At 37.5% G+C, this 25,684-nt stretch overlaps 1 protein-coding gene across 2 annotated transcripts; it reads left to right on the top strand.

The window, feature by feature from the left end:
• The first annotated feature begins 404 nt into the window (after positions 1 to 404).
• Positions 405 to 21,249, top strand: IMPA1 (inositol monophosphatase 1). 2 transcript variants are annotated; one of them, XM_068525784.1, is made up of 9 exons: positions 405 to 491; positions 3,458 to 3,523; positions 3,906 to 4,039; positions 5,854 to 5,958; positions 7,210 to 7,255; positions 9,498 to 9,606; positions 11,202 to 11,310; positions 18,511 to 18,662; positions 19,534 to 21,249. In XM_068525784.1, the coding sequence occupies exons 2-9, from the start codon at positions 3,461 to 3,463 to the stop codon at positions 19,647 to 19,649; spliced, it is 834 nt and encodes a 277-aa protein (XP_068381885.1). In that variant the 5' UTR covers positions 405 to 491; positions 3,458 to 3,460; the 3' UTR covers positions 19,650 to 21,249. The 2 variants fall into 2 exon arrangements, with proteins under 2 accessions (XP_068381885.1, XP_068381884.1); XM_068525783.1 differs by having other exon boundaries at positions 410 to 491; positions 3,461 to 3,523.
• Positions 21,250 to 25,684: the final 4,435 nt, after the last annotated feature.

Below are 25,684 nucleotides of genomic sequence, written 5' to 3'. Positions count from 1 at the left end.
CAAATAAAAGTTGCAAAGCTAGAGTCCTATCTCCAGTTCGTGTTTTGCCAAAAGAGTAGTATGGAATAAAAGACAGGGACAAAGAAAGGGAAACAGGAAAATTGGAAGGAATGGAAGACGTAAGGGATGGGCAAAATAGAGGAAAGGAATTTTTTAAAAATTACAGAAGAATGTACAGGCAGGAGAAAGAAAGTCAGAAAAACCACAGACGAAAAAGAAAGGGCCAGATCTGGAAGGACTAGGCAGAAGGGGAGGGGTCAGGAAGCGATCACCAGCGCAGCTTGGGGCTGGGGGTGGGGCAGGGAGTTGGGGGTTGGAGGGCTGTGCTGCGTTGTGGGGCGGGGCCAGAAGAAGCCGAGCCCCGTGGGCGGGGCTGCAGGGGCGGGACTTCCTGTCGGAGGCGTAACCAGCCTGAACCACCTCTCCCTCCAGAAGAGCCCAGCGTCGGATCCGGCTGGTATCCTAGCGAGCCTCAAGCCCTCCATCCCGAGGTGAGACCTTCCTTCCTGCGATCCCGCACCAGCCCTTGGGCGGGCTTGTCGGGCGCTGCGGGCGCGGGCGGCTCTCCGGAGTGGTTTGGAGTGGGTGGGCTCGGTCAGCGGTGCGGGATGGCGGCCAGGGACAGAGGCCGCAGTTGGGGCGCCTTCACCCCTGCGGTTTTGTCCTGAGCCACGGCCGAGTGACACCAGGAACGGTCCCTGCGTGTGTAGCGGTTTCGCCCCCGGGATCTCGCTGAACCTTTGCGGCAGCTTGTGTAGAATAATTCCCTCTTTTTCATTTTACCGATTCCAAAGAAGCTCAGAGAGACCTGGCATACTTCCAGGGGCGTGCAGTCCCGGTGTAAGCCCCCGATCCCGTGCTGTCCGCAGTCCCGCTGCTGGGGACAGGTGGCCGGAAGGTGGCATGGCTCCCACCGCAGGGAGGGTGGTAACCAGGACAGAAGAAGTTGAAAATGTTTCACGTGTTTGTCTTTGAGAAAGTGAAGGTGAACAAAATCTGTTCCTTTTTGAGATAATACTCAAAACTGGTTGGAAAGATAAGGCATGCACACAAATGACCGAAATGTAAGGAAAACATTCCTGAGTGCCCTAAGAGCGATGTACAAAGTTTTATGGGGTCTTCCAGGCTTGGGTGCCCTCTGAGCTTCTCACGGCATGTTCCCTCCTAAGGAATGTCATTCAGACTCAGGACTCAGTTGTTGCCTACTCAGATGACTTGCATATTTATATCTGCAGGCCATACCTCTCCTCTGAGGTCAGGATCCATACAGTCAGCTGCCTAATTGACATCTCCTTTTGGTTTCACAAAGGTTCCTCATCATCTACTAATTAAACTTTTGTTCTCCCCACCTCCTACCCAGATCCCAAATTTGACTCTTTTCTATTGCTCCCTGTTTCAGTAAATGTCACCATTATCCATTAAGTTGCCAATGTGAGATATCTGGGCATCATTAGACTCTTCCTCTCCCTCATACTCCATATCCAATCTATTGCTAAGTGCCCTCAGCTTTACCTCCCAAAGCAAATATCCCCACTGTCTACTCTTCCCTCCACCCTCTAATCCATTCTGTTCAGCAGCCACGATGTAATGATTCCTCATGGCTCTCAAATCAAAATCTTACCTCTAAGGCCTTGCTGGGGATGATCCCTACTATCCCCCAGCCTCACCCCTCCCCCATTTCTCTTGATTTCTGAGCTGTCACACTTAGGCCTTTCGGTTGCTCTTCACATACCAGGAGTCCTGCAGTTGAGTTAATTAATACCTATTCTCTTGTCCATCAAATCTTGGTTGAACCATGTTCTTAGGGAAACCGTATCTGGTACCTATGACCAGGTCAGAGTTCCCCTGTTACATGCTTCTCATTGCACTTCTGCTTAGCCTTTATTACATTTGTGATGTTGCATGTGGTCTGTGATTTTTTTTTTTTTGATTAATATCTGACTACCCACTAGAGAGTAAGTGTGAACTCTGCCTGTTTTTCCTCACTGTGATGCATTGCACAGCATATAATAGATATTCAGCACATAACTCTTGAACGGTTAAACAGATTATGACTTCTGGGTGGAGAATCGCTAGAAGAAAGGGTAGCTTTTGAAATGAGCCTGGAAAAATTGGTAGGAGATATCAGTGCTGTTAGTAGAGGGAGATATGAATGGCTTAAGCAAAGTTTCTGGCTATTGAGAACATCTAGTTCTGTTTAAGCCTAGAAGAAAGGAATGGGAGTAAGTAAGAATGAAAAAAAAAAAAGTTTGGAAACAATTCTTGAAGTGCTCTAAGCAGTTACTCCTATAACTCAAAAAGTGGCTTCCTTTTAAAATTATTTAAATGCTCATATCAAGAAGAAGAAGCAACTAGCAGAAACAGCTCAAAGTATCTGTCCCTTGTCCTCCCTTCTCTTCCCCTCCCTCTCCTCCCCTCCCCATTCCTATACTGTGAGCACCATGATTGGGATTTCCGACCAGTCTTCAAGGTGAAACTCTGTAAGTTATTCTCAAATATAAAGATGGCAAAATTAGGGTTGCTTTATAAATGATCCACATTTTTCTGAGTCTGACAGCTTGAAAAGCTTCACTGTCCTGGGTACAGGTTTTAGAGTGTGGTCAAGCCAGTGGTGAGTTATTTTAGTCTTCTCTTCAGAAGTCAGTGGAAAGCTGGACAGTTCAGAAGACAAAAATGTGTTGTTTTTTTTTTCCCTCTCTGAAACTTGGGGAAATTCCTTTTTTACTTTATTGTTATTTTTTTAGTCCTGGAATTTTCTTTCCTCAGAATGTTATGATAGAAAGAGCAGTGGACTTTACATTCAGAATTGAGTTCGAATGAATTCTGACTGGGTCATCTGTCTAATAAAACCTTGGGCAAATTATTTATAATCACTGAGCTTTAAGTTCTTCATCTTTACAACCTCATTAAAAATAAATTCACATGTATAAAGTACTGAACTACCTGACATTCAATTAGTACCTGTGCCATTTGCTCCTTCCCTTCAAAGCTTCTTTAATTTCTATCTGTGGTTAGTGGAATGCACGGATGCCAAAACTGCAGATACTGAAAACTGTCTGTGTTCCCTGTGTTCTTTCTCTAATTTTCACTTTATTCTTAACCCAAACATGCACCTGTCTTTTAAGATATTTCTTGTGTCCTTTCTTCTCCATTCCCTAGACCAATGCTGTTTTTTAAAATGTCGTATGGTATGGGCACTTTGGGAGACACTTTTATAGAATACTTTTTGTTATGAAAGTGTTTCTACAATAGAAGTGAAGTAATTTAGGTAAAAAGTGTTTCTTAATGGACCTGTGAGTGAATACTGAAAAAAACTGAACTCTAGAATCAGGTAGAGGGTGAATCCTGAATAAAAGTATTTTGCAAATTGAGGTGTTCTTGTGAACGAACTAGTCTATGATTAAGATTTTTAGAGATTTGTAACTGCTGTATCTTTGTATGTGTTAAATCTGTTCAGAAGATGGCTGATCCTTGGCAGGAATGCATGGATTATGCAGTAACCCTAGCAAGACAAGCTGGAGAGGTATGAACTGAAATCTTTTCAGCCATGATGTGTTGGATGTGGACAGCCAGCGTGTGGTTGCCTTGTTAAACAAAACATGTACTTTGATTCATCTGTATTTGTTTTCATTTTATTAAACTTTAGTGGAGTGATACTTTAATTTTGTCATTAAACTTTTTGTGATGACAGTTGTGAATCTGAAATAGGATATAAGATTCTATGATTTTATAGCCAGAAGGTCATAACCCCTAAGGATTTATTTTATTTACACTGTGGTAAGAAATATTTAAGAATATCATTTAAGACAGATTGAATGTTTCAAACCATTTCTGTATTTCATCTTTTAGTTTGATTTAAAATGACTTACGCTTTTCCTATTTGCTTACCAAAAAATCTTTTTTAGATGGCTCGTGAAGCCCTAAAAAATGAAATGGATATTATGATCAAAAGTTCTCCAGTTGATTTGGTAACTGCTACTGACCAAAAAGTTGAAAAAATGCTTATCTCTTCCATAAAGGAAAAGTATCCGTCTCACAGGTATTTCTTATTTCAATTTCTTGTGATAAAAGTGAAATCTAGGTTGGAGTCAATAGTACTAGACAGAAATTTTGATTTTAGACTCAGTAATTGACTATACTTAATTTAAGCTGAACAGGAATTTATTTGGAGGGTGTTGGGCAGCTCAGGAGCCCTGAGAGCAGGGCTCAGGTGGGAACCAGGGAGGAAGGCAGAGCTGGTTAGGATTGGGTTAGGGTTAGGGTTAGGGTTCAGAGCCATTGCTTCAGATGCTGCTGGTAGCCTCACTCCTGACTCTGCTCACTTTGGATATTTTTACCCCGTTAGCTCAAGATTACAAATCCTGGGCAAGAACATCTGCTAGCTGAACTCAGGTTGTTTGCCTAAGCTCACACTTCCAGGGAGCAGTGAACAGGGGCTATTTGGATTCCTTTATAGTAAGAGGAGTGTTTGGATGCTGGGAAGTTGACGTGACAAGTGTCTGGCATAGACAAGATTTAAAAGTTCAGTTTTATTCTCTATATTGCAAACTTTTTTAGGTGCTAAAGTCAGGGTAGCTTTAAGGAGTTTGAGAGAAAATACTAAAATCAGGGCTTTCTTTATAGGCACAGAAATATAACCAAAATATTGTCATCATTTTAAAGGTTTAACATTGTCATTCTCTGCTTCTTCGTGATCATGCCATTGGCCATTCCTGGTATTTTAGTCACTGAGGAGAAAAAAAATGTTTAAAGCTAAATATATGTCTTCTCAATGAAAAAGTTTATAGCCAAGAGGAGAAGAGATACAAGAAAATTATGATAATGATTTTTAGGACTGTTCAGTATTGAATAAAGGACATAAATAAAAAAGAAAGTAGCAACGGAAGGAAGAAATCCAGTGAACTCAGACACCATTTACAGAATTCACCTGAGATTTACTGTGTAGCGTGTTTTAGGAAAGCATGTAGACACAGTAATTTTGGTGGGTGATTTGCTTTCTCATTGACTTATTTAACGTTCTGTATATTATCTATTGCTGTATAGCAAGTTACCCTAAAAACTTAGCAGCTCTAGACAGCAAACATTTATTATCTTACAGTTTTCTAGGGTCAGGAATATGGGAGTAGCTCGGTTGCATTGTTCTTGCCAGGGTCTCGTAAAGTTATAGTCAAACTGTGGGTCACCTCAGGCTCCACTGGGGCTGAAGGGTCCATTCACTTATGTGATTGTTGGTGACTTCAGTTCCTCATGGGTGGTCTGCGGCAGCTCCGCTCAGTTCCTTACCATCTGGGCCTCTCCACAGAGCAGCTGATAGCATGGTGGCCGGCTTCCCCCCAGAGCGACAGAGAGAAGGGGACAGAGGAAGAAATAGAGTGAATAAGATGGAAACCTCACTGCCATTTTGTGAACGAGTCTTCCAAGTTGCACGTTGTCACTTCCACTTTGTTCTATTGGTTAGAAACGAGTCACTAAGTCCAAATTCACACTCAAGGCAAAGGGTGTTAGGCTCTACCTCTTGAAGAGGGGAGTATGAGAGAATCTGTGGACTTATTTTTAAAACCTCCACATTCCCTTAGTAAGTTCTCATCTGCAACAAATTCACTTTTCAGCATGTGTGCCTTCACTTATCCTGGCATTCCATTTGAGAATTTCGGATTCTGTTATTTTTTCACATGACTTTGTTCTGGGGGAAGTAAAACTTTCTCACTTTCATCGGTCTGCAGGAAAAACAATAGAAAAGTGTAGTGTACAGACTTTTGTTATGTTTTATGGTAGACCCTGGGTAGCTTAAGGTTTGAAAATTGTTGAAAGCAATGTAAAGATTCTGAGTTTGTTATTTTTTTTTGTTTTCAGTTTCATCGGTGAGGAATCTGTGGCAGCTGGGGAAAAAAGTATTTTAACTGACAGCCCTACGTGGATCATTGACCCTATTGATGGAACAACTAACTTTGTACATGGGTATGTTTTAAATTTTTAAATATTGTAATTCCTGTTTGTGCGTTAACTGAATGGACTGTTGGATATTTTGTTCACAAACATATATACTTTAGAGAATTGTGTAATTTGTAGAGTAGTTTATAAGTGTATTATGCATAATGTTCATCGGCTATGGAAGAGGTGATGAACTATTAATGTTGTAGACTTGCCCTGTGCGGGGAAGTGCCCTGTTCACCATTCTTTTTCTCACTGTTGAAATCACATAAAACTGTATGCAAGCAACATTGCTGCTTTGAGATCAATTAAGGAAATAACTAACTCAATACTGGATTGTTGTCTATATAGAATGGGTTCAATCCAGGAGGAAAAAACTGTTAAAAAGAGCATGGGTTTTAGGATGTGTGAACTTGTGACCTTGAGCAAGTTGCCTAACCTTTCTAAGCCTCAGTTTTTTTTTTCATTCTATAAAATGGGCACATTAATGGTACCTGCCTCATAGAATTGCTTGTTGATGGGACTCAATGAGTTGTACATTTATATAAGAACTTACTCTAGTGCCTGGCACAAAGTAAGTATATAATTCAGTATATACTGAGAAGTATATGTAGAATATATATACAAAGTAAGTATATAACTCAGGATATTTAGAAGAGAGCCTGATGGAATTGCCAGTGAGAGTTCAAATGAGTAGCCTAGTTTGGTGGGATGACACATAGTTGTTATATTTGAAGTTACCACGTAGCTGTGTGTATCTTTACTAATAGAATTGTTAAAGCCATAAAGCTAAGATGTAGAATCGATATGTGATGGAATGTTAATGTTGAAAGATGCTCATAATATTATATAACATAGAGAAGATTATAATACAGTGTATAGTATGATCCCATTTTTGTTAAAATTGAAACTATATTCATGGAATTCTACATTTAAACGGTATGAAATGGCATACAGTGCCAAGTGGCCTTCCCACTTCTGAGCCCAGCTCTCAGGGCCCATCTCTGGAGGTGACCATTGTTATCAGCTTCTTGTGAATCCTTTCAGAGATGTCTCATGCCTGTAGAAGCATCCTGTATGTATGCATCTGTATATTCTACCCTCCCCATCCCCTACGATTTACACAAAGGGTTGCATACTGTACACACAGTTCTGGGGGAGGAGGGATAAGACTGTTCATATGAAAAAATTTGTAAGCAGTTTTATTATGAAAAAACATGTTTGTTGAAAATAAGTTCTATTTTGATAAATTTATGTGTGTGTGTTTTTTTTTTAAAGATTTCCTTTTGTAGCTGTTTCAGTTGGCTTTGTTGTAAATAAAAAGGTATGTTGTTGAAATTTATGGTTGTTAAAATGCCTTGCTGTCATTTTCTGAGAAAGAGTAAATGTGTCTCCGTAATAAATTTAGGTTTGTCTCTATTCAATTTATGTAGCTGCATTATTTTGAAGTAAACTCCAGAACTGTTAAACTTGTCATGATACTTTTTCCAGTGAAGAAAATGTAATGTTTTCTGAGAAGATTTTATAAGGAAAAAATACACACAAGTAACTGAAATATGATTCAGTATTTAATCACCATTATATATATGATAGAGTCAGATAAGATAGGCATTGATGTAGGGTCTAAAATGCTTAATGGGCGAGGTGTGCTTTGAGCTAGGAATGCTTTAGTGGGCATTGTGAAGGGAAACACCAGGAAGTGGTAGGGGCCAAACATGGTTAGAAAATGCAGACTATGTTCAGGAACCTGAACACTTGCTGTATCAAAAGCCCAGTAGAGTACAGTCTCTACCTGTTGCATTTCCGTGCTGTTTGGGTATTTGATTGATCAAAACACGAATGATGTTTACTAACATCTTACATAACTGTCTTCAAGAGGCTTGCGATATATTTGATCAGCATGTACACAAGAGAGTTAAGAAATCTCTGAAAATAAAAACACAAATTAGTGCAAATGAAATCTTAGGCACAGGATTGTGTTAATCAGTGAGAACATTCAAAGGGAGATAGGTGAGCATTTCTCGTTTAATCAGCCCTGGGCTGTTGAACTCCCAGTTCAGTGCAAAAGTTACATGTGTGAACAGATGAAGGTAATATGTAGTGGAACTATGAAAAAAAAAAATACTATGAGAACATGAAGAGGGTGTAACCAATTCTGCCAAGAGTGGTTTGGGGAAATCTTCATACTAAATGGAAGGGGTCTTAGAATTTGGTCATGTGAGTTGGGTCATAGCAAATTAGGGGTTTGCCAGATAAAGAAGAAAAGGAAAGCATTTTAATCAGAAAGAACAGTTTGGAGAAGAGCATGATGTGTGTGGGGAACGGTGAGATGTTCATTGTGAGCAAAACTCTGGAAATGGCAGGAGCAGAACCAATGAGGTGAGTTAGCTGTGGTCTTGCCGTGAGGCACCGTGGCCTGTCCATGTCAGAACATTTAGATTTTGTTTTTAGGTGGTAGGAAACCAGTAGAGGTTTTAAAGTGCAGAGTGACAGATAATTCCAGCAACGTAGAGGTCACACCAGAGGGGCAGGTGATACTGAACTCAGATGGAGGTGGGGAAAATGGCTGAGGAAATGCCAAAAATCAGGAAGTGTTTTCAAGATAAAATTGGAAGGAAGTGACTAATGGGAAAGGAATGAGGCATGAGTGATCAGCTAGTGAGTGAATTTGACCTCCTCAGTTGAGGTTTCTGCAAGCCTAGGTTCTGAAGCACAGCTTCTGACCTGTGAAGATGGGGTTGGTGGGAGCCACAGTTAGAGAGGTAGTTGAATTTGTGGACTGGAAAGAACAAACCTGTAAGAATCGAGAGAGCTAAAAGGGAAATGGAAGAATGAAAAACCCTGGGGAACACAACTTTTAGGGGTTAGGCAGAGAAGAAGGTCATAAGAAAATGTGACACCAAGACAGATCAGTGAGTGTGGTAGGACTAGGAGAATACTGCCAGGAACACAGAGTATGGGATTAACTGATGGCGGTCAGCAGTCTCCAAATCTTCAGAGAAGGCATTTGATCAGCAAGAGTGCTTTGATGATCTCTTTGCAAGGAGTTGCAGGAGATGCGTGATCAGGGAAGAAGCCAAATCGTAATGTAGTAAGAGAATGGGAGATGCAAAGTCTAGACCACTCTTTGGCAGTGAAGAGAAAAGGAGAAGGTAATGTTTTGAAGGTTTTGCGAGGCAGGAAGAAATTTGGCGAGAAGTACCGGGATGAAAGTCCAAGAGAGGAGGGATCAGTTGATGGGGCAGGTTTTCAGAGAAGTATAACACAGGAGGAAGGATTCACCCTAGAAAACAGGAACGATCTGTCTTCATCTGAGGCAGGAAGGAGAGAGGTCAAGGTGGGTGCCCTTACATTTAGAAATGGATGAGACAGGAGTCAAGTGTTTAGGTCTGATGACTTCTTTCCTCTGACTAAGCTGGGAATTAGCATTTTAAATATCCCACGTTTTAGCCCTTTGAAAACATTATTAGTATACCAGATTTTCTTGTTACTTTCTTAGAAAAAGTATGGATGAAATGAGAAAGAATACTCAGGTTTGGTAAAGAAAACTTGTTTTCCTCCTGCAGATGGAATTTGGAATCGTATACAGTTGCATGGAGGATAAGATGTATACTGGCCGGAAAGGAAAAGGTGCCTTTTGTAATGGTCAAAAACTACAGGTTTCACGCCAAGAAGGTAGGTTTATCCTCTAATTTTTGGTGTGACTGATATTATATATTCGTATGCTATTGTTTTTGAATGTTAACCTGTAGAGCTCTCCAAGTGTTAACTGATTCATAAATTGTGTCTGTTTTCTCTGTACTTTTTAATTGTGACCACAATTTTGGATGTGGTAGTGGAAGCAGGGGAAGCAAGTGTGATGGAGCAGAAGACACTGGAGGCTTGCATTTTGTCAGGGGCTGGGGAGGAAGATGAGTAAAAATGACTCTCTGCCCTCATGGCATTCATGTTTTATTGCTTCAGCCACTGCATCTCAAATTCTTTGTAGAATTCCTTTGTTCTGATGCCATTGGGCCCAGTTATTAGTAAATTGAGGGGGAAAAGGCACTTCAAGTTGGGAATCATTAAAAATGAGGCATAAAACTATTATATATAGGATGCATAAACAACAAGGTTCTACTGTATAGCACAGGAAACTATATTCAGTATCCTGTGATAAGCCATAATGGAAAAGAATATGAAAAAGAATACATATATATGTATAACTGGATCACTTTGCTGTATAGCAGAAACTAACCCAACATTCAGTTATACATATATATATTCTTTTTCATATTCTTTTCCATTATGGTTTATCACAAGATATTGAATATAGTTCCCTGTGCTGTACAGTAAGCCTTGTTGTTTATGCATTCTGTATATAATAGTTTGCATCTGCTAGTCCCAAACTCCCAATCCTTCCATCCCCCTTGGCAACCACAAGTCTATTCTCTATATCTGAGTCTGTTTCTGTTTTGTAGATATGTTCATTTGTGTCATGTTTTAGATTCCACATATAAGTGATATCATGTGGTATCTTTCTCTTTCTGATTTACTTCGCTTAGTATCATAATCTCTAGGTCCATCCGTGTAGCTGCAAATGGCATTATTTCATTCTTTTTTATGGCTGAGTAATATTCCATTGTATGTATATACCACATCTTCTTTATCCATTAATCTGTTGATGGACATTTAGGTTGTTTCCGCTTCTTGGCTATTGTAAATAGTGCTGCCATGAACATAGGGATGCATGTATCTTTTCAAATTCTAGTTTTATCTGGATATATGCCCAGGAGTAGGATTGCTGGATCATACAGCAACTCCATTTTTAGTTTTTTGAGGAACCTCCATACTGTTTTCCATAATGGCTGCACCAATTTACATTTCTGCCAACAGTGCTACCATTTAATTTTAATTTTCGTCTTGTTTCAAATCTATATATAAATTATTTAATTTCTAAATTCCACTTTTAAAAAAAATGTGTAAGGTGTTTGCTCGTTTCCCACTAAATGTATCATGCATGCAGGCAGATTGGTTATATTCTGTATTTTTGAGGGGGTGGTCTAAGGAGCTAGACTCTTTTTGATGGTTATAAAAGTGATGATAAAATAACTAAAAGAGATAATAAATTGATAAGAATTTTAATATTTAAAGCCTTAGAAAGAAACAAATATGATACAACTAGGAAGAGGAATAAAAATATCCAATTTGTTCTGAGTTACAAGTGTCAAATTTTTTATCAGAATTCTTATTAATAAACTCTAATGATTATTTAAAACATTTTCTTTTAGATGTTACCAAATCACTCTTGGTGACAGAGCTGGGCTCTTCCAGAACACCAGAGACTGTGAGAATTATTCTTTCTAATATGGAAAGGCTTCTTTGCCTTCCCATCCATGGGTAAGCTCTTTTCACTTTCTACCTAAAGTTGAACATTCTATGTTAACATTACAGATAATTTGACATTCTAAGGAATGAATTTTTCTTTAGAAATGAAATTTTTAATTAATAGACATGGGATCAGTACCGTAATTCTAATTTTATAATGTAATTTTTAAAAGTTTTATTTGAAAATAATTTCAAATTTAACAAAATTTTCAGAAGTAAAAAACTACAAGAAACAGTAATATACAGTTTATCCAGATTCACCTATTGTTAACATTGTACCCTGTTTGCATTATCATTTTATCATTCCTTCTTTTCTCTGTCTCTCTCTCTCTCTCTCTCTCTCTCTCTGTGTATGTGTGTGTGTGTGTTTGTGTAAATATACTCCTTTTTTTCCCTGAACTATTTCATGGTAAATTATTTAGATCATGGCTCTTTACCCCTAAATACTTCAGTTTGTTATTTCCTGAGAATAAGGATGCTCTCTTTTATAACCACAGTACAATTATTGACTTCATGAATTTGCTCTTTATCTAGTCTACCATCCATACATATATAGCTTTGTCAGTTGATCTAATAATGTCTTTTATAGCATTTTTTTTCCTCCAGTGCAAGATTCAGTCTAGGGTCAGTATTATGTTTAGTTGCCATGTCTGTTTTGCCACCTTTAATCCAGAACATTTCCACAGCCTAAGTAATTACCCACCTCCTCTAAGTTTTCAAGTTATTTGCATAGAGGTACACAAGGTAGAATCTTATAGTTTATTTCTGGCCTCTCTGTATCAGTAGTTATTTCCCCCTTATCATTTCTTATTTTGTATATTTGTGCTTTCTTCTTCTTTTTAAAACATCTTGATTAAGTTACTTGGTGGTTTGTCTATTTTATGTTTTTTCAAAGAACCAGGATTTTGCTTATTAATCTGGTCTACTGTTTTTCTCCTCTGCTTTATTATTTTCATCATTGTGCTTTCTTTTTGTTCATTTTGTTGTTTCCTTTTTTTCTGTTCCTTTTTAAGTAGAGAATTTATTTTTATGCTTTGATTTTTATTGATGTAAGTATTTAGGCTATGAATTTTTATCTGATCACTGCTTTAAATGTATCCCATAGATTCTGATGTGTTTTCATTGCAATTATTTTTCACAAAATTTGTTACTTCTGTTTGTATTTCCCTTTTCACCCAAGAGTTGTGTTCTTAAATTTCCACGAGGAAATGACTTTTTGCTTTTATAATTTCATTTTTAATTTGCAGTTTTATTACATTGTAATAAATATATATTATGGAACTTTATGTCTTCTTTGTGCCCAGTATATGATCAGTTTTTGTGGAATTTCCATATGCACTGAAAAAAAAGTACATTCTGTATTGTACTTTGATGTTTGGACTTGAAATCTACTTTGACATCAGAATTGTGCCTGGTAAATCTTTGTCCACTCTTATTTTTAGTCCTTTTGAATCACTGAGTTTTAAGTGCATCTCTTGAAGGCAGCATAGAGTGGAGTTTTGCTTTATAATCAATTTGAAAATCTTTTTTCTTTTGATAAAAAAGTTAGGCTGGGCTTCCCTGGTGGCGCAGTGGTTGAGAATCTGCCTGCCAATGCAGGGGATACGGGTTCGAGCCCTGGTCTGGGAAGATCCCATGTGCCGCGGAGCGGCTGGGCCCGTGAGCCACAATTACTGAGCCTGCGCGCCTGGAGCCTGTGCTCCGCAACAAGAGAGGCCGCAATAGTGAGAGGCCCGCGCACCACGATGAAGAGTGGCCCCCGCTTGCCACAACTAGAGAAAGCCCTCGCACAGAAACGAAGACCCAACACAGCCATAAATAAATAAATAAAAACAAATACTTTAAAAAAAAAAAAAAAAAAAGAGTGAGCATATTTCTCTAAAAAAAAAAAAAAACAAAAAAGTTAGGCTTATTCATTTATTGATATGACCGTTTTGTTTGGTCTCAATTCTGTTGTATTATCTTACATTGTAATTACTTTGTATATTATGTTATAGTTACTGTATTTATTTGGTGTATCCTCTCTGCTTTTTTTCTTTTTAGAAATAGAAATTTATGAAAGGTTCAATTTTATTCTAATGGGTTTCTTTTATATTAAAACTCTTTATAATGCTCTTAATATTCTCTTTTCTTACTTGACCATTTACTCTCTGTAAAGGCTCCAGAACGTTTTGGCTTCTGCCTGTTGCCTATATAACATTCAGTGATTTTACTCTACTTTCCCCTTTTTCTCTCCCTTTTCATCCAGTTTTTTAAGTTGCGTTCTTTCTACTTTGTCAGACATATTATTATTACATATTCTTTCACCCACGGTCCCATCCTGTGGTCTTAGTTTTTGACTTTATAAAATGCTCACAGTCCTTCCATGAAATTTTCCTGGTGTCAAAAGTTCATAAATAACAGAATTAAAACCAGTGAATCACTGAAGTATGATTAGTAAAGGTTTATTGTTCACACACCAAAAAGACAGTTTGTAAACCAGGAACACCCTGACCAAAACATGAAATGAGGCTCAGGCATATATTGTTATAAAGCAGCTTATAAAGTGAGAAAGCAGTGACTATTTATTCTTCACAGTGTTTGGCTATGATAGAATTTTTTAAATGATAGGGAATTGATTAGTGGCTACCTCATATCAACCTTGAGAAACAACTTAAGTTTTGCTTGTCATTTCCAGAAGCATAAGCAAGAAATGACCCAGGTTGAGTTAGTTTTGCAAAATATGCTAAATTAAGCTTTGTTTGCATGACTAAACTGGTTTTGTCTGCTCAGGGAATTTTCAAGGCTGGTCTCTGTTTGTTTTTGATTTAACACCAATCACCTTTAGATTAGATGAAGCTCATCTCTTAGTAGATTCCTTGAGAAGGGCACATGCACACAGTATTCCATGAGATCTGGCACATTCCAAACAGTTTTTCTGTGGTCTTGAAACGTGAAGGGAAAGCTTGGCTGGATAGAACATCCTTAGTGAAAGAAAGTATAAAGTACATTTCTTTTTTTTTTTTTTTTAGAAATTTATTATTTATTTATTTATTTATTTATTGCTCCGTGGGCTTTCTCTAGTTGCGGTGAGTGGGGGCTACTCTTCGTTGCGGTGTGTGAGCTTCTCACTGCGGTGGCTTCTCTTGTTGCAGAGCACGGGCTCTAGGCGCGCGGGCTTCAGTAGTTGTGGCACGTGAGCTCTAGAGTGCAGGCTCAGTAGTTGTGGCACACAGGCTTAGTTGCTCCAAGGCATGTGAATCTTCCCGGATCACAGATCAAACCTATGTCCCCTGTGTTGGCAGACGGATTCTTAACCACTGCGCCACCAGGGAAGTCCTGAAGTATATTTCTTAAAAATGCTATTACAGGGCTTCCCTGGTGGCGCAGTGGTTAAGAATCTGCCTGCCAATGCAGGGCACACGGGTTTGAGCCCTGATCCAGGAAGATCCCACATGCCGTGGAGCAACTAAGCCCATGTGCCACAACTACTGAAGCCCACGTGCCTGGAGCCCCTGCTCCACAACAAGAGAAGCCACCGCAATGAGAAGCCTGTGCACTGCAACGAAGAGTAGCCCCCACTCACTGCAGCTAGAGAAAGCCCGTGCGCAGCAACGAAGACCCAACACAGCCAAAACTAAAATAAATAAATTAATTAAAAACCCAAATTAAAAAAAAAATGCTATTACACTGTTGCCTTGCTTTGTATGTTATGAGAAATCTGATGCCAATTTAATCTTATTGGCTTTTAAATTATTTCATGTTTTACTTGGAGGCTCTGAGAAAATTTTTTTTTCTTTTAATCTTCCATGGCTGACACTTTTATAAGGGTATATCTTGGAATTGCTCATTCGGGGATGTTGTCTCCCTATAACAGGTAGATTCATATCTTTTTTTTTTTTTTTTTTCCTGGAAAGTTTTCTTGAGTTTTAGTTTTAAATATTACTTCACTTCTGCTGTTTTCATTTTCTTCTTCAGAGACACCAGCAAGAACATTAAATCTTCTTTGCTTCTTCCCTTTTAACCACTTTCTCTCCAACCCGTTTTACTTCTTTCTTTTATTGCTTTTCCTCACTGCCCTTTATTAAGTTTTCATTTGCATCAGTTCTCTTTAGGGAACCTTGCGATTTAGTCTTCATTCCTGATAGAATTTTGTCTTTTTTCTCCCACTTCTTTTCTGAGTTCAGTTATCTCTTGTTTTATTTTTTCCTTGTTTTATTTTGTTTTGTTCATTTCTGTGCTTAATTTTTTGCAGAGACACTTTATGAGTCAAAAAAACCCCACTTTTATTAGCAATGTCTGATGTTTCAGAGTAGATTTGTGTGGATGTGTCTACTTTTTCTATTTCTGTTCACTTTGAGATCCGGGTTCCTGGTTTCAGAGCTCCTTATCCTGTCAGTTCTGCCCTTCTGTGTAGGTTCTGTTATGAATTTCTGTTAAGTGGTAGTGGGAGGTGAGGATTGGCATGTCTTGTTTCTCTTTCATTTCTCAGGATCTTTAATTTTTTCACTCTTAGCTCCTGCTTTTCCTTCACTTTGTCCCAAGAGATACCACCTCTTTTTATTTTAAATTGAAGTATAATTATATATTAATTATAAATGACATTTATGAGGCAAAGTAAATCATTATGGGTCAATTTCCTTTGTGTAATTTTTTGGGATTTGTTTAATGAAATGCACTGTATTTGTTTACTTTAATGATGTTTTCTGGTATCATGCTTTAGGGAATCATTTCTTCATAAATATAGCTACTATTTTTTGAGGCCCTTTTATATGCTAGGCCCTCTGCTAGGTGCTTTACGTATGTTGTTTCTAATCCCTGCAGCCATAGCCAAGGTAAGTTGGTGTCTCCATTTTGATGACAAGAAAGCTAAAACTTGAAGAAGGAACTTTTTCAAAATTATAGTTTTTAAGCAACTGAGCAGGGGAGCAAACTCAAATCTTTGTGATTCTGAAGATAGTCTTTTTTACTCTGTACCATCCTAGCTGTATAGGAGGAACAGACTAACATAGAATTCAGGACACAAATGCAAAATCTAGACCACAGCCTCAATTATTTGGTAATTAATAATATTTTGTAATATTTGTCCATAAAAGAATATGCTTTCTGATCAAAAGACCTCTTGACCGAGAGCCATTGATATACATCAAAAGTAGACAGAAGCATAGCCTATATGCTGTGCTGGAAGAACAATGCCTATAGCATTGTTCTTCCAGCCTAGGGTTCTATATTTGAATAGAATACCAAGAGATAATTTGTGAATGATCTTGGTATTTTCTTTCTATGACATGAGATATGAACTATCACATATCCCTTGAGAAAAGGAGGAAAATACACCATTATTTATAAACTAAAAAAAGCCACTAAAGTTAATTTGGGTTTATATATTTGGAAAGCAGTCAAACACCTATGGAAGTTTATTGAGGTTGCTAGTTCTTTCTTAAATTTGATATATAGTAAGAATATAGGCAGTAAAATGTATTTGAAATCAAGGGCATCATGTAATTCTGATCCTTTTTTAAAAAAAAAAAATTGCTTTGGCATGAAGGATGTACTCAGGTGTAATACTTTTTCTATTTTTAAGAAACAAAACAAATACCACATTAGTCATCAATTTCCCATTATTTCTTTTTTTTAAAATTTTAATTTAATTGGGGTATAGTTAATTTACAATGTTTTGTTAGTTCAGGTGTACAGCAAAGTGATTCAGTTATACATATACATATATTCATCCTTTTTTAGATTCTTTTCTCATATAGGTTATCCCAGAATATTGAGTAGAGTTTCCTGTGCTATACAGTAGGTCCTTGTTGGTTATCTGTCTTACATATAGTAGTGTGTGTATGTTCATCCCAGTGTGTGTATGTTCATCCCAAGCTCCTGATTTATCCCTCCCCCCTGTGTCTCCCCTTTGGTAACCATGGCTTGTTTTCTATATCTGTAAGTCTGTTTCTGTTTTGTAAGTAAGTTCATTTGTTCCATTTTTAAAAATTAGATTCCACATATCATATGCTATCACTCATATGTGGAATCCCCTTATTTCTTTAAAAATAAATAGTGAAGGAACTCAGTGAACAGACCTGACTGCTTTATTTTCAGAGGTTTAAACAGCTAAAAAAGAAGCTTGAGGAAAACCCATTTGAAAGTAGTAACTTACAGACATGATGACCTCTTTTTCGTAAACATTTCAGTGTGTATATTTTTGATAAAAGGGACATTCTCTAACATAACCACAATTACTAAAATCAGGCAATTAAGTTTGATACATTATCTAATATAGTGACTTAATTCGTATTTTGAAAGAATTCTAATCCAAGATCTAATCCAGGATCATACACTGTGTTTAGGTGCCATTTCTCATCAATTTCTTTTAATCTGGAGCAGTTGCTTAGTCTATCTTTTCTGACCTAGACATTTTTGAAAAACGTAGGGTAATTATTTTATAGTATGCCTGTTGATTTGAATTTGTTGGGTTTCCTCATGATTAGATTTGGGTTATGCATTTTGGGCAGGAATGCTACAGAAGTACTGTTATTTCCTTCTTAGTGCATTATATCAGGAGGCACGTGGTACCTTTTTGTCCCATTATTGAATACTAACTTTGATCACTTGGTAATGATCTTGCTATCTTTCCCATTGTAATTATTATGTATCTTATAGGGAGATACTTTGATACGTAAATATCATTCATCCACTCATTTTAGCATTTATTGTTGATTCTTTCCTGAATCAGTTATTATTATAATGGCTAATAAAGTAATGTCTGTACTTACCTTAACTTGATATATTTCCAAGGAAAAGCTACTGTGAGAAAGCAAACCTGAAATAATCTTTCCAGGCAGGCCTAGATCTAAGCAGAGCCCACCAGTGCTGTTATGTCTTTGGTCACGTGTACTGATGCCCATGCAGTTGGGGATGACCGGGAGTACATTTTCACCCTTCTACAAACTACGTGTATTGTGGGGCTCTTGTCCCTGGGTTTAGACCACAATGAATATACATGCATGCCATGATAGTAGAATTATAGCATTTTCTTCAGTTTTTTTCCCCAAAATATCCTTGTTTTAAAGTTTATATTACAAATGATTGTTTCATAAGGATTAGTTTTGTCATTTATATAGTGCATCATGACTGTTGCATCAGTCAACACTTAAAAGAAACTGAAGTTAAGGAGGAATGCCTTATTTGAAATAATTTCTTTTTCTATCTTATTTTTAAAATATTATTTGTTAGGATCCGAGGTGTTGGAACAGCAGCTCTTAATATGTGCCTTGTGGCAGCTGGAGTTGCAGATGCATATTATGAAATGGGAATTCACTGCTGGGATGTAGCAGGTGCTGGCATTATTGTGACTGAAGCTGGTGGAGTACTCTTGGATGTAACAGGTAAAATTATGGGATGGTAAAGCATTTTTCTTTCCGTATCTGTTGGACCTTCCTCTCTATATGGGTTTTTTCCTTTAATGTTTGGTACATATTATACCTCAGCTCTTAAGGCAAAAAAAGCCATGTAATTTTCTATGCAATCAAAATAACAAACATTGGGAGATAGAGGCAAGGATAAGAAGCTAATGGTAGCATGGGATTAATAATGATAAATGGCTTAGCCTCTTCAAATATGAGTATCAGGAACTCTTCAGAGGCTATAGAAAAAGTCTAGAAGGTCACTGAATCTGAGAATTGTACCAAGAGTTCTTTGAATGGTGACCATGGTGGTGGTTGAACATGGACTTCATCCACCATCACTTTCTGCCTTGAGCCTAGAGGGGCTGCATATTTCCTCTGTGCTGGTGGTGAGATTTTTAAAAGTAAGATTGAACCTGGGTTAAAATAATTCATCAGTGGTCTGGGAGAAAGGCAGCAAAGAATTAAGGAAATGGGAAGGAGAGTGGTGTGAAAATGCATTGGAGTCAGATTTTCTGTCCATAGATTCCCAAACATTAAAGAGGTAATAAGAGTAATAAAAAGAAGAAATAGAACACACAAAAGGTGAAATAGAGAAAAGATGACATTTTCCAGCCTAGTGTGATTGAGATACCAGTTCCCTCCACAACCGGTATTTACTATAAGAAGGTGCTTAGAAACTCATTTATGTATTATCAAAGCTTAAACATTATGGTTATGTGACAACATAGATCTTTTTAAAGATAGTCGAAGGTATTAAAATGTTATGATTGACCATAGTACATATTGCTATGCGAGTTTTATAGGAATTATTTTTGTACAGGATATAACCATGTTCCATATTTGATTTTAGGTGGACCATTTGATTTGATGTCACGAAGAATAATTGCTTCAAGCAATAAAACAATAGGAGAAAGGATAGCCAAAGAAATTCAGATAATACCTCTTCAAAGAGATGATGAAGATTAATTCTAACAGCTTCACACATTCAGTCACAGTTGCATCTCTCCAGGTTTGCTGGTGGTGTTACAAAATTCAGGACATCTGTTTCACTTGAATAATATGATTGGTTTAAATTGTCTTCGATGTCCAGATTAAAAATTGCAACTTGTTCTGTATTTTACTAAGAGTAGGTATGCAAGAATGGCTGAAATGTTTGTTTCGTTGTTTTAAAAATTTGTGCGTGTTAAGAATGTAGTTTGGGAAAAATATGCAGGCAGTTGATGAGACAGGTATCACATCAACTGAAATAGTCAATTAGCAATTTAGAGTTTCTAAGTATTTATGAGCCTCTGAAATTTTGACTGAACTATTTATGTGCGTGTGCATTCTTAATTAGAAAGTTAACTTTTTGGAAAAATTTTTTTCTTTAGTTCCAAAAACCATACTTAACTAAATTTGTAAGAAGTATATAATGAGTACTTCCTAGACCAAGGTTTCTTTCTTTGCAGAGAACCTTGTTTTATTCATCAGTGTAGCACCAAACATGGTACCTGTTAAATAGTAGGCAATCCAAAAATAAGCATTGAAAGAATGAATATTTTAAAGGTAGCAATTCCTAGTTGCTACATAAAGTAATGAGCTCATCATTCTGTAATTTTACTTCAGGTTTGGAAGTAGAAATTATCTAGTCATCCTTTTTATATTTCACATTACCATTCCTTTTAACATTTCACATTACTACGCCATTTCAATTAACTGTACCTATACCTCCTGATACATTTCAATTACTGTACCTCCTGATATCATTTATTATTGTGGGCATTTCTGCAGTTTATATGTTTTTCAAAACACTGCATTGCAGTATTTGTTTGGATTTCTTTAAAGTCCATATATAAAAGAGAAGAAACAGTTTCAGAAAAGCACTTTCATCAGGTATCTGATGTAACTAGGTACTGTATGACACTTTACTAAACTCAAAATTCATGTTTTCAAGATGTTCAGACTGATCTGGCTGAGCACAGGAACCTGGCAGATATACTGCATTGTTAATATTGAGCTATTTCTTTCTTCCCAAACTCCTTATTTACCTTTGTTGATTCTATTCAGCCTTTAAATATTCCTTAATAGTCTTTGGCTTCTCAAACTCAAAAAGAAAATTGTTCTGGTTCATAGATATTTTTAAAAGAATAACTTATTGCTTAGCCTTGTCCTTTGACACATGAACAGTATTAAGTTTTGTTATAGGCTCATGTGAGCCTTATATTTGATGAAAGGAGAAGTGCTTCTATAAAGTTTTCAAGACAGGATTTTTTTTTTTTTAATTGTCATACACATCTAATACATTAAATGTCTATGAACCTAAGATTTGAGTATTATAATTACTGTATTTGTACTGTTGGTCACATGCATCTCATACTGTATTATTCTAAGACAGGTTGTTTTGCAGTTAAATATATTGTGATTAAGAATATGATCATGAATAAAATTTTAAATAAAAAGTATATATATGTTATAGTCAGGGTTTATAGTCTTCCCAGATGTGTACACACACACACACACACATAAAATATACACAGTTGAACACCCCTCCTTTTTAAAATAAAAAATGAGCTCATTCTGTCATGTACTTATGTGTGAAGTGTTCTTTGGATTCAATTTGAGTTACTAGCTATTCCTAGAAATGATTTACAATGTCTGGGTCAGTAGTTTGCCTGTGATATATATCATTTTGACTCAGTTGTCCTTCATTTCAAGATCTAATCTAGAGCCTAAGATACAATGTTTAAAGAAAGAAAAAATAATCATTTCATATGATAGAAAAAGTCTAGAAGGTCACTGAATTGTTGTTTCCATTTGCTTCAAGTTCATAACCCCCTATCTTTACCCTGCCTCATTTGGAAAAATTAATTCTTTTGTTATCCAATTAATACATACACATAGTTCAAAATTTCAAATAATATACAGAGCTCAGAAGGAAAAGTGACATTTTCCTATCCCATTCCACCTCACCCCTAAGTTGATCTCCCCAAACTCTTTAAGTAGTTTCTTTTGGTATTTACCTCCATCTTAAAAAAAAAAAAAAAAAAAGAGAAACATATTCTGTTACATCTTTATTTATTGACTTTATTAATTATCTATTAACTTGCTATTATGGAAGATGAGGATTTTGTACTCTTAACTCCATGAATTACTTTTAGCTCCTCCTTTCTATTCTTCTAGTATAGTGATATCTATTATTTGTTGTTGTTAAATTTATATTCAGTGTTTAACTTAGGACTTTTATTCCCTGCTAACTAGTAGTGTGTTATGATTACATTTTCTTTCCTGTGCAACTTTTTGTTCTTTCTGAAATTGACAAGTTTCCCACAGGACTGTAAGTGCTCTTTGTTTTCCGTTTGTTCAACCATAGTCAGGTATTCTCTTCTATTAGTACTATTTTCTTTTCCTCTTGAAGACAGATCTTTTGGGGCCCTTTTCCTTTTCTTCTAGTCTGATTGGTTCCTGGCTAGATATGCTGTATGGCAGTCCTTCTGGGGCCTCCCTTTGCTTCTAGAAGATAGCAGAGGAGAATATCTTCCTGACCTTGGTAGACAAAGAACTGGTAAATAGGACACAAAAAGCATTATGCATAAAGGAAATTGATTAATTGGGCTACATTAATATTAGGAACTTCTACCATCAAAATATACCAGAGAGTCAGAGGGCAACCCACAGAGTTTGTAATACACCTGACAAAGTATATCCAGCATATATAAATAACTCCTACATATCAAGTTCCAACAAACCCCCAATGATACCAAGGGTTGATAAGGATGTGAAGCACCTAGCCGCCTCTATCACTCCAAAAGTTCTGCCCTTTTTTAAAATGTATTTATTTATTTATTTATTTATGGCTGTGTTGGGTCTTCGTTTCTGTGCGAGGGCTTTCTCTAGTTGTGGCAAGCGGGGGCCACTCTTCATCGCGGTGCGCGGGCCTCTCACTATCACGGCCTCTCCTGTTGCGGAGCACAGGCTCCAGACTCGCAAGCTCAGTAATTGTGGCTCACGGGCCCAGTTGCTCCGCGGCATGTGGGATCTTCCCAGACCAGGGCTCGAACCCATGTCCCCTGCATTGACAGGCAGGTTCTCAACCACTGCGCCACCAGGGAAACCTGGTTCTGCCCTTTTTGAAGTGGCCAGTGATGTCCTAATTTAAAGAAGAAAAATCTTTTATGCTATTAATTTACTTGACCTCTCTGTAGTTTTTAATCTCACCCGTTCTCTGTGTTTTTAAAATTACATTTGTCAAATTCTCCTCTGTCCACTTCTTGTCAGTCTTATTTGCTGAGTCTTCTTCCTCTGGTGAAGATACTGTGCTATGAGAGAGCCATTCTTGGTCCCGGCTTCTATCAAGTCACTCAGGAAACTCATTCATGTCCCTGACTTCAGCTGTCACAACCATTCTGCTGAGTCCCAAATCCAAATCTTAACTTAGTGCCCGCATTTCCCTTGTGAGTTCTTACCCTGATTCATCTCCGTCTCCTTGCTGGACGGCCCCTTCTGAATGCCCTCTACTTTTATCAGCTCAACATGTCTCTAACCAAACTAATTAATTTTCTGCTCATAATTTTCTGCTACTGTCCTATATACATTCCCTCCCTACCCCATCCTCTCAAATAAGAATCTGTTATATTTGATGTGTCCTTTCCACTAGTCTTCCATTCCACTTTGTCAAAACCAAGTTTTTCATAATATTCCCCTCTCCCCACCCCCCCCAATATTCCCATCGAATACTCCAGCCAAACAAACACTTGCTCTTCACTGGACTCCTGAGACTTTTCAGATAATATTCTTTCTGCCCAGTATTATTACAGTAATACTGATCACTTTTTTGACTGTAAAGATACCTCTAAGTCACAATGATTCCCCTTTCACTGGGACCTGCCCCCAACACACAGGGCTGTCCCTACTGTTACCATGTCTGTAGGTGATATGGTTCTGCCCCCTGATTAATTCATGAGATGACATCTGACCCAAGCAGGACAAGTGAAATTTGCTAGGGAATTGGGCATTTTGAACCCAGTTAGGAATAGGAATAGGACAGAAATTAGGAATGATTGGGAATAACTTATAAAGTTGAGGTCAGTACTGAATATGAAGTCACGCGCTTCTCAGGGAGTAGCTGACCCTCAGGCTGTGCTGGATATCAGCATTAAATCCCACAAATCTTCCAGCTTAAGAAGAATAGAAATAGGCCATATGTCACATGTTCTAATTTCCAGTATTCCATATGTTATATATTTATATCCCTTAGGTTGTTTATTCCCTTAAATAACTCACAAAAATATCCTTGATAATAAATATTGTTATTAATAGTTAGCATTTGTTGAGCACAATGTACCATAAATTATGCTAAGCACTTTTCATTCATGGTCATATTTAATTCTCACAATAACCCCAGGAGAGGTTATTATCCTCATTTTACTGAGGCACATAGATGTTATTTAATTAAACCAATTTTCCTGCTCAAGGCCATACAACTAAGTGGTGGAACTCATGTAGAGATACAGCTGAGTCCACAGTCTTAACCCACCACCCAGTGGTCCTCTCCCTGGCTGTACGTTAGAATCACCTGGGACATGAGTCTCACTGAGTGAATCTGACTCACTAGGTCTGGAGAGTGGCCTGGCCATCTGTATTTTTTAAAAATTCCCCAGGTGATTCTCAGGGTAGCGAGAATTGGGAACCGTTTGCTTCAGCGTACTGCTTCCCAGAAGTAACCGATTTTTTAGAAGCAGCCGACTCACCTGCCCACACATTCCCTCAGCTCCACAGACCTCAGAAGGTTTCATGATATAATTTGATGTCTTAAACTTGAAATGTTGCTTTGAGTCATCCCTCTGCCACCGAGTGAGCCAGATTTGAAAATTATTGTACCAGCCTTTTTTATTTCCACAAATTAACACTAGATGGCAAACTACACATGGGGAATCATCTTATGTTAAGCATTTTTATCTCTGAAACATTTGTTTTTTTTTTCCTTCAAATAACCTTATTAGCCAATATTTGAGTTTAATAATATAGTATTAAAACCAGGGGGATTTTTTTCATAAACTGAATTACTCTGTATTGTGGATCAACTCATATTCCCTTAAGCAAAACCATAGATACCCTAGATGTACACTATGGCCTTAATTTTAGTTATTTTTTCAGCTTCAGCTTTAAAAAGGGGTTCATTAATTATAAACGTATATAAAATGAAATATTCGCGAACACTTTTCTACCAATAGATTTTAATGTCCTGTCAAAAACTTGACTCATTAATTAAAACGTTTACTAATGTCCTACTTACGTTTCCCAGGAAGTTTGTGGAAAGCCAGCCCTGCAAAGCCGGGGTCACTTAGACAGTGTTATATGCCCGCTTTTCCTAATGGCTCCCTCATTTTCTTGGAATACAGTTTAAATTCCTAAGTATGAATTAGAAAACCATTCAAGATCTGGCCTGACTCTCCTGTTTTCTCAACTTTTTCACTCCCAGTCCCACATATAACATATATAGAGCTCAGACTAGATTTCTTTCATCTTCAGCAGCATATCTTCTTCTGTTTCATGAATGTTCACTACAAGCTGGGATTTGTTTGTTTGTTTCATAGCATTCTCTCCCACCTTCCATTTTGAAGCCCATCTCAACCCACCTTCACATGTTTAACTTCTACTTACATATTAGGTCTTAGCTTACATGTAACTTCCTCCAAGAAGCCTTCCCTGACCACTCAAGTATGGTTTTGTTTCCTCTCTTTATAGAGTTCTGCATTTCCTCATTCAGACTACGTACTTAGCACACCATGTTATAATTACCTCTTTTGTGTCTGTAAAGACCTCAGACACCATGGAGGCAGTCTTGGTTACTCTTGTATTCTCATCAGTGAGAGTCTCAGTGCTTGGCAAATACCAAGTCCTCTACAGGTATTTACTGAACAAGTGAGTGAGGTCTCAATATCTAATAACACCCTTATGCCATTTTGTACCCAGGTTTGAGAGCAGTAACTTTTATGCACACCTGCAAATAACAAATTGTCTAA

This window comes from Eschrichtius robustus, chromosome 17, assembly GCF_028021215.1.
Source record: "Eschrichtius robustus isolate mEscRob2 chromosome 17, mEscRob2.pri, whole genome shotgun sequence".
Classification (NCBI taxonomy): domain Eukaryota; kingdom Metazoa; phylum Chordata; class Mammalia; order Artiodactyla; family Eschrichtiidae; genus Eschrichtius; species Eschrichtius robustus.
This window is presented reverse-complemented; position numbering and strand designations above follow the sequence as displayed.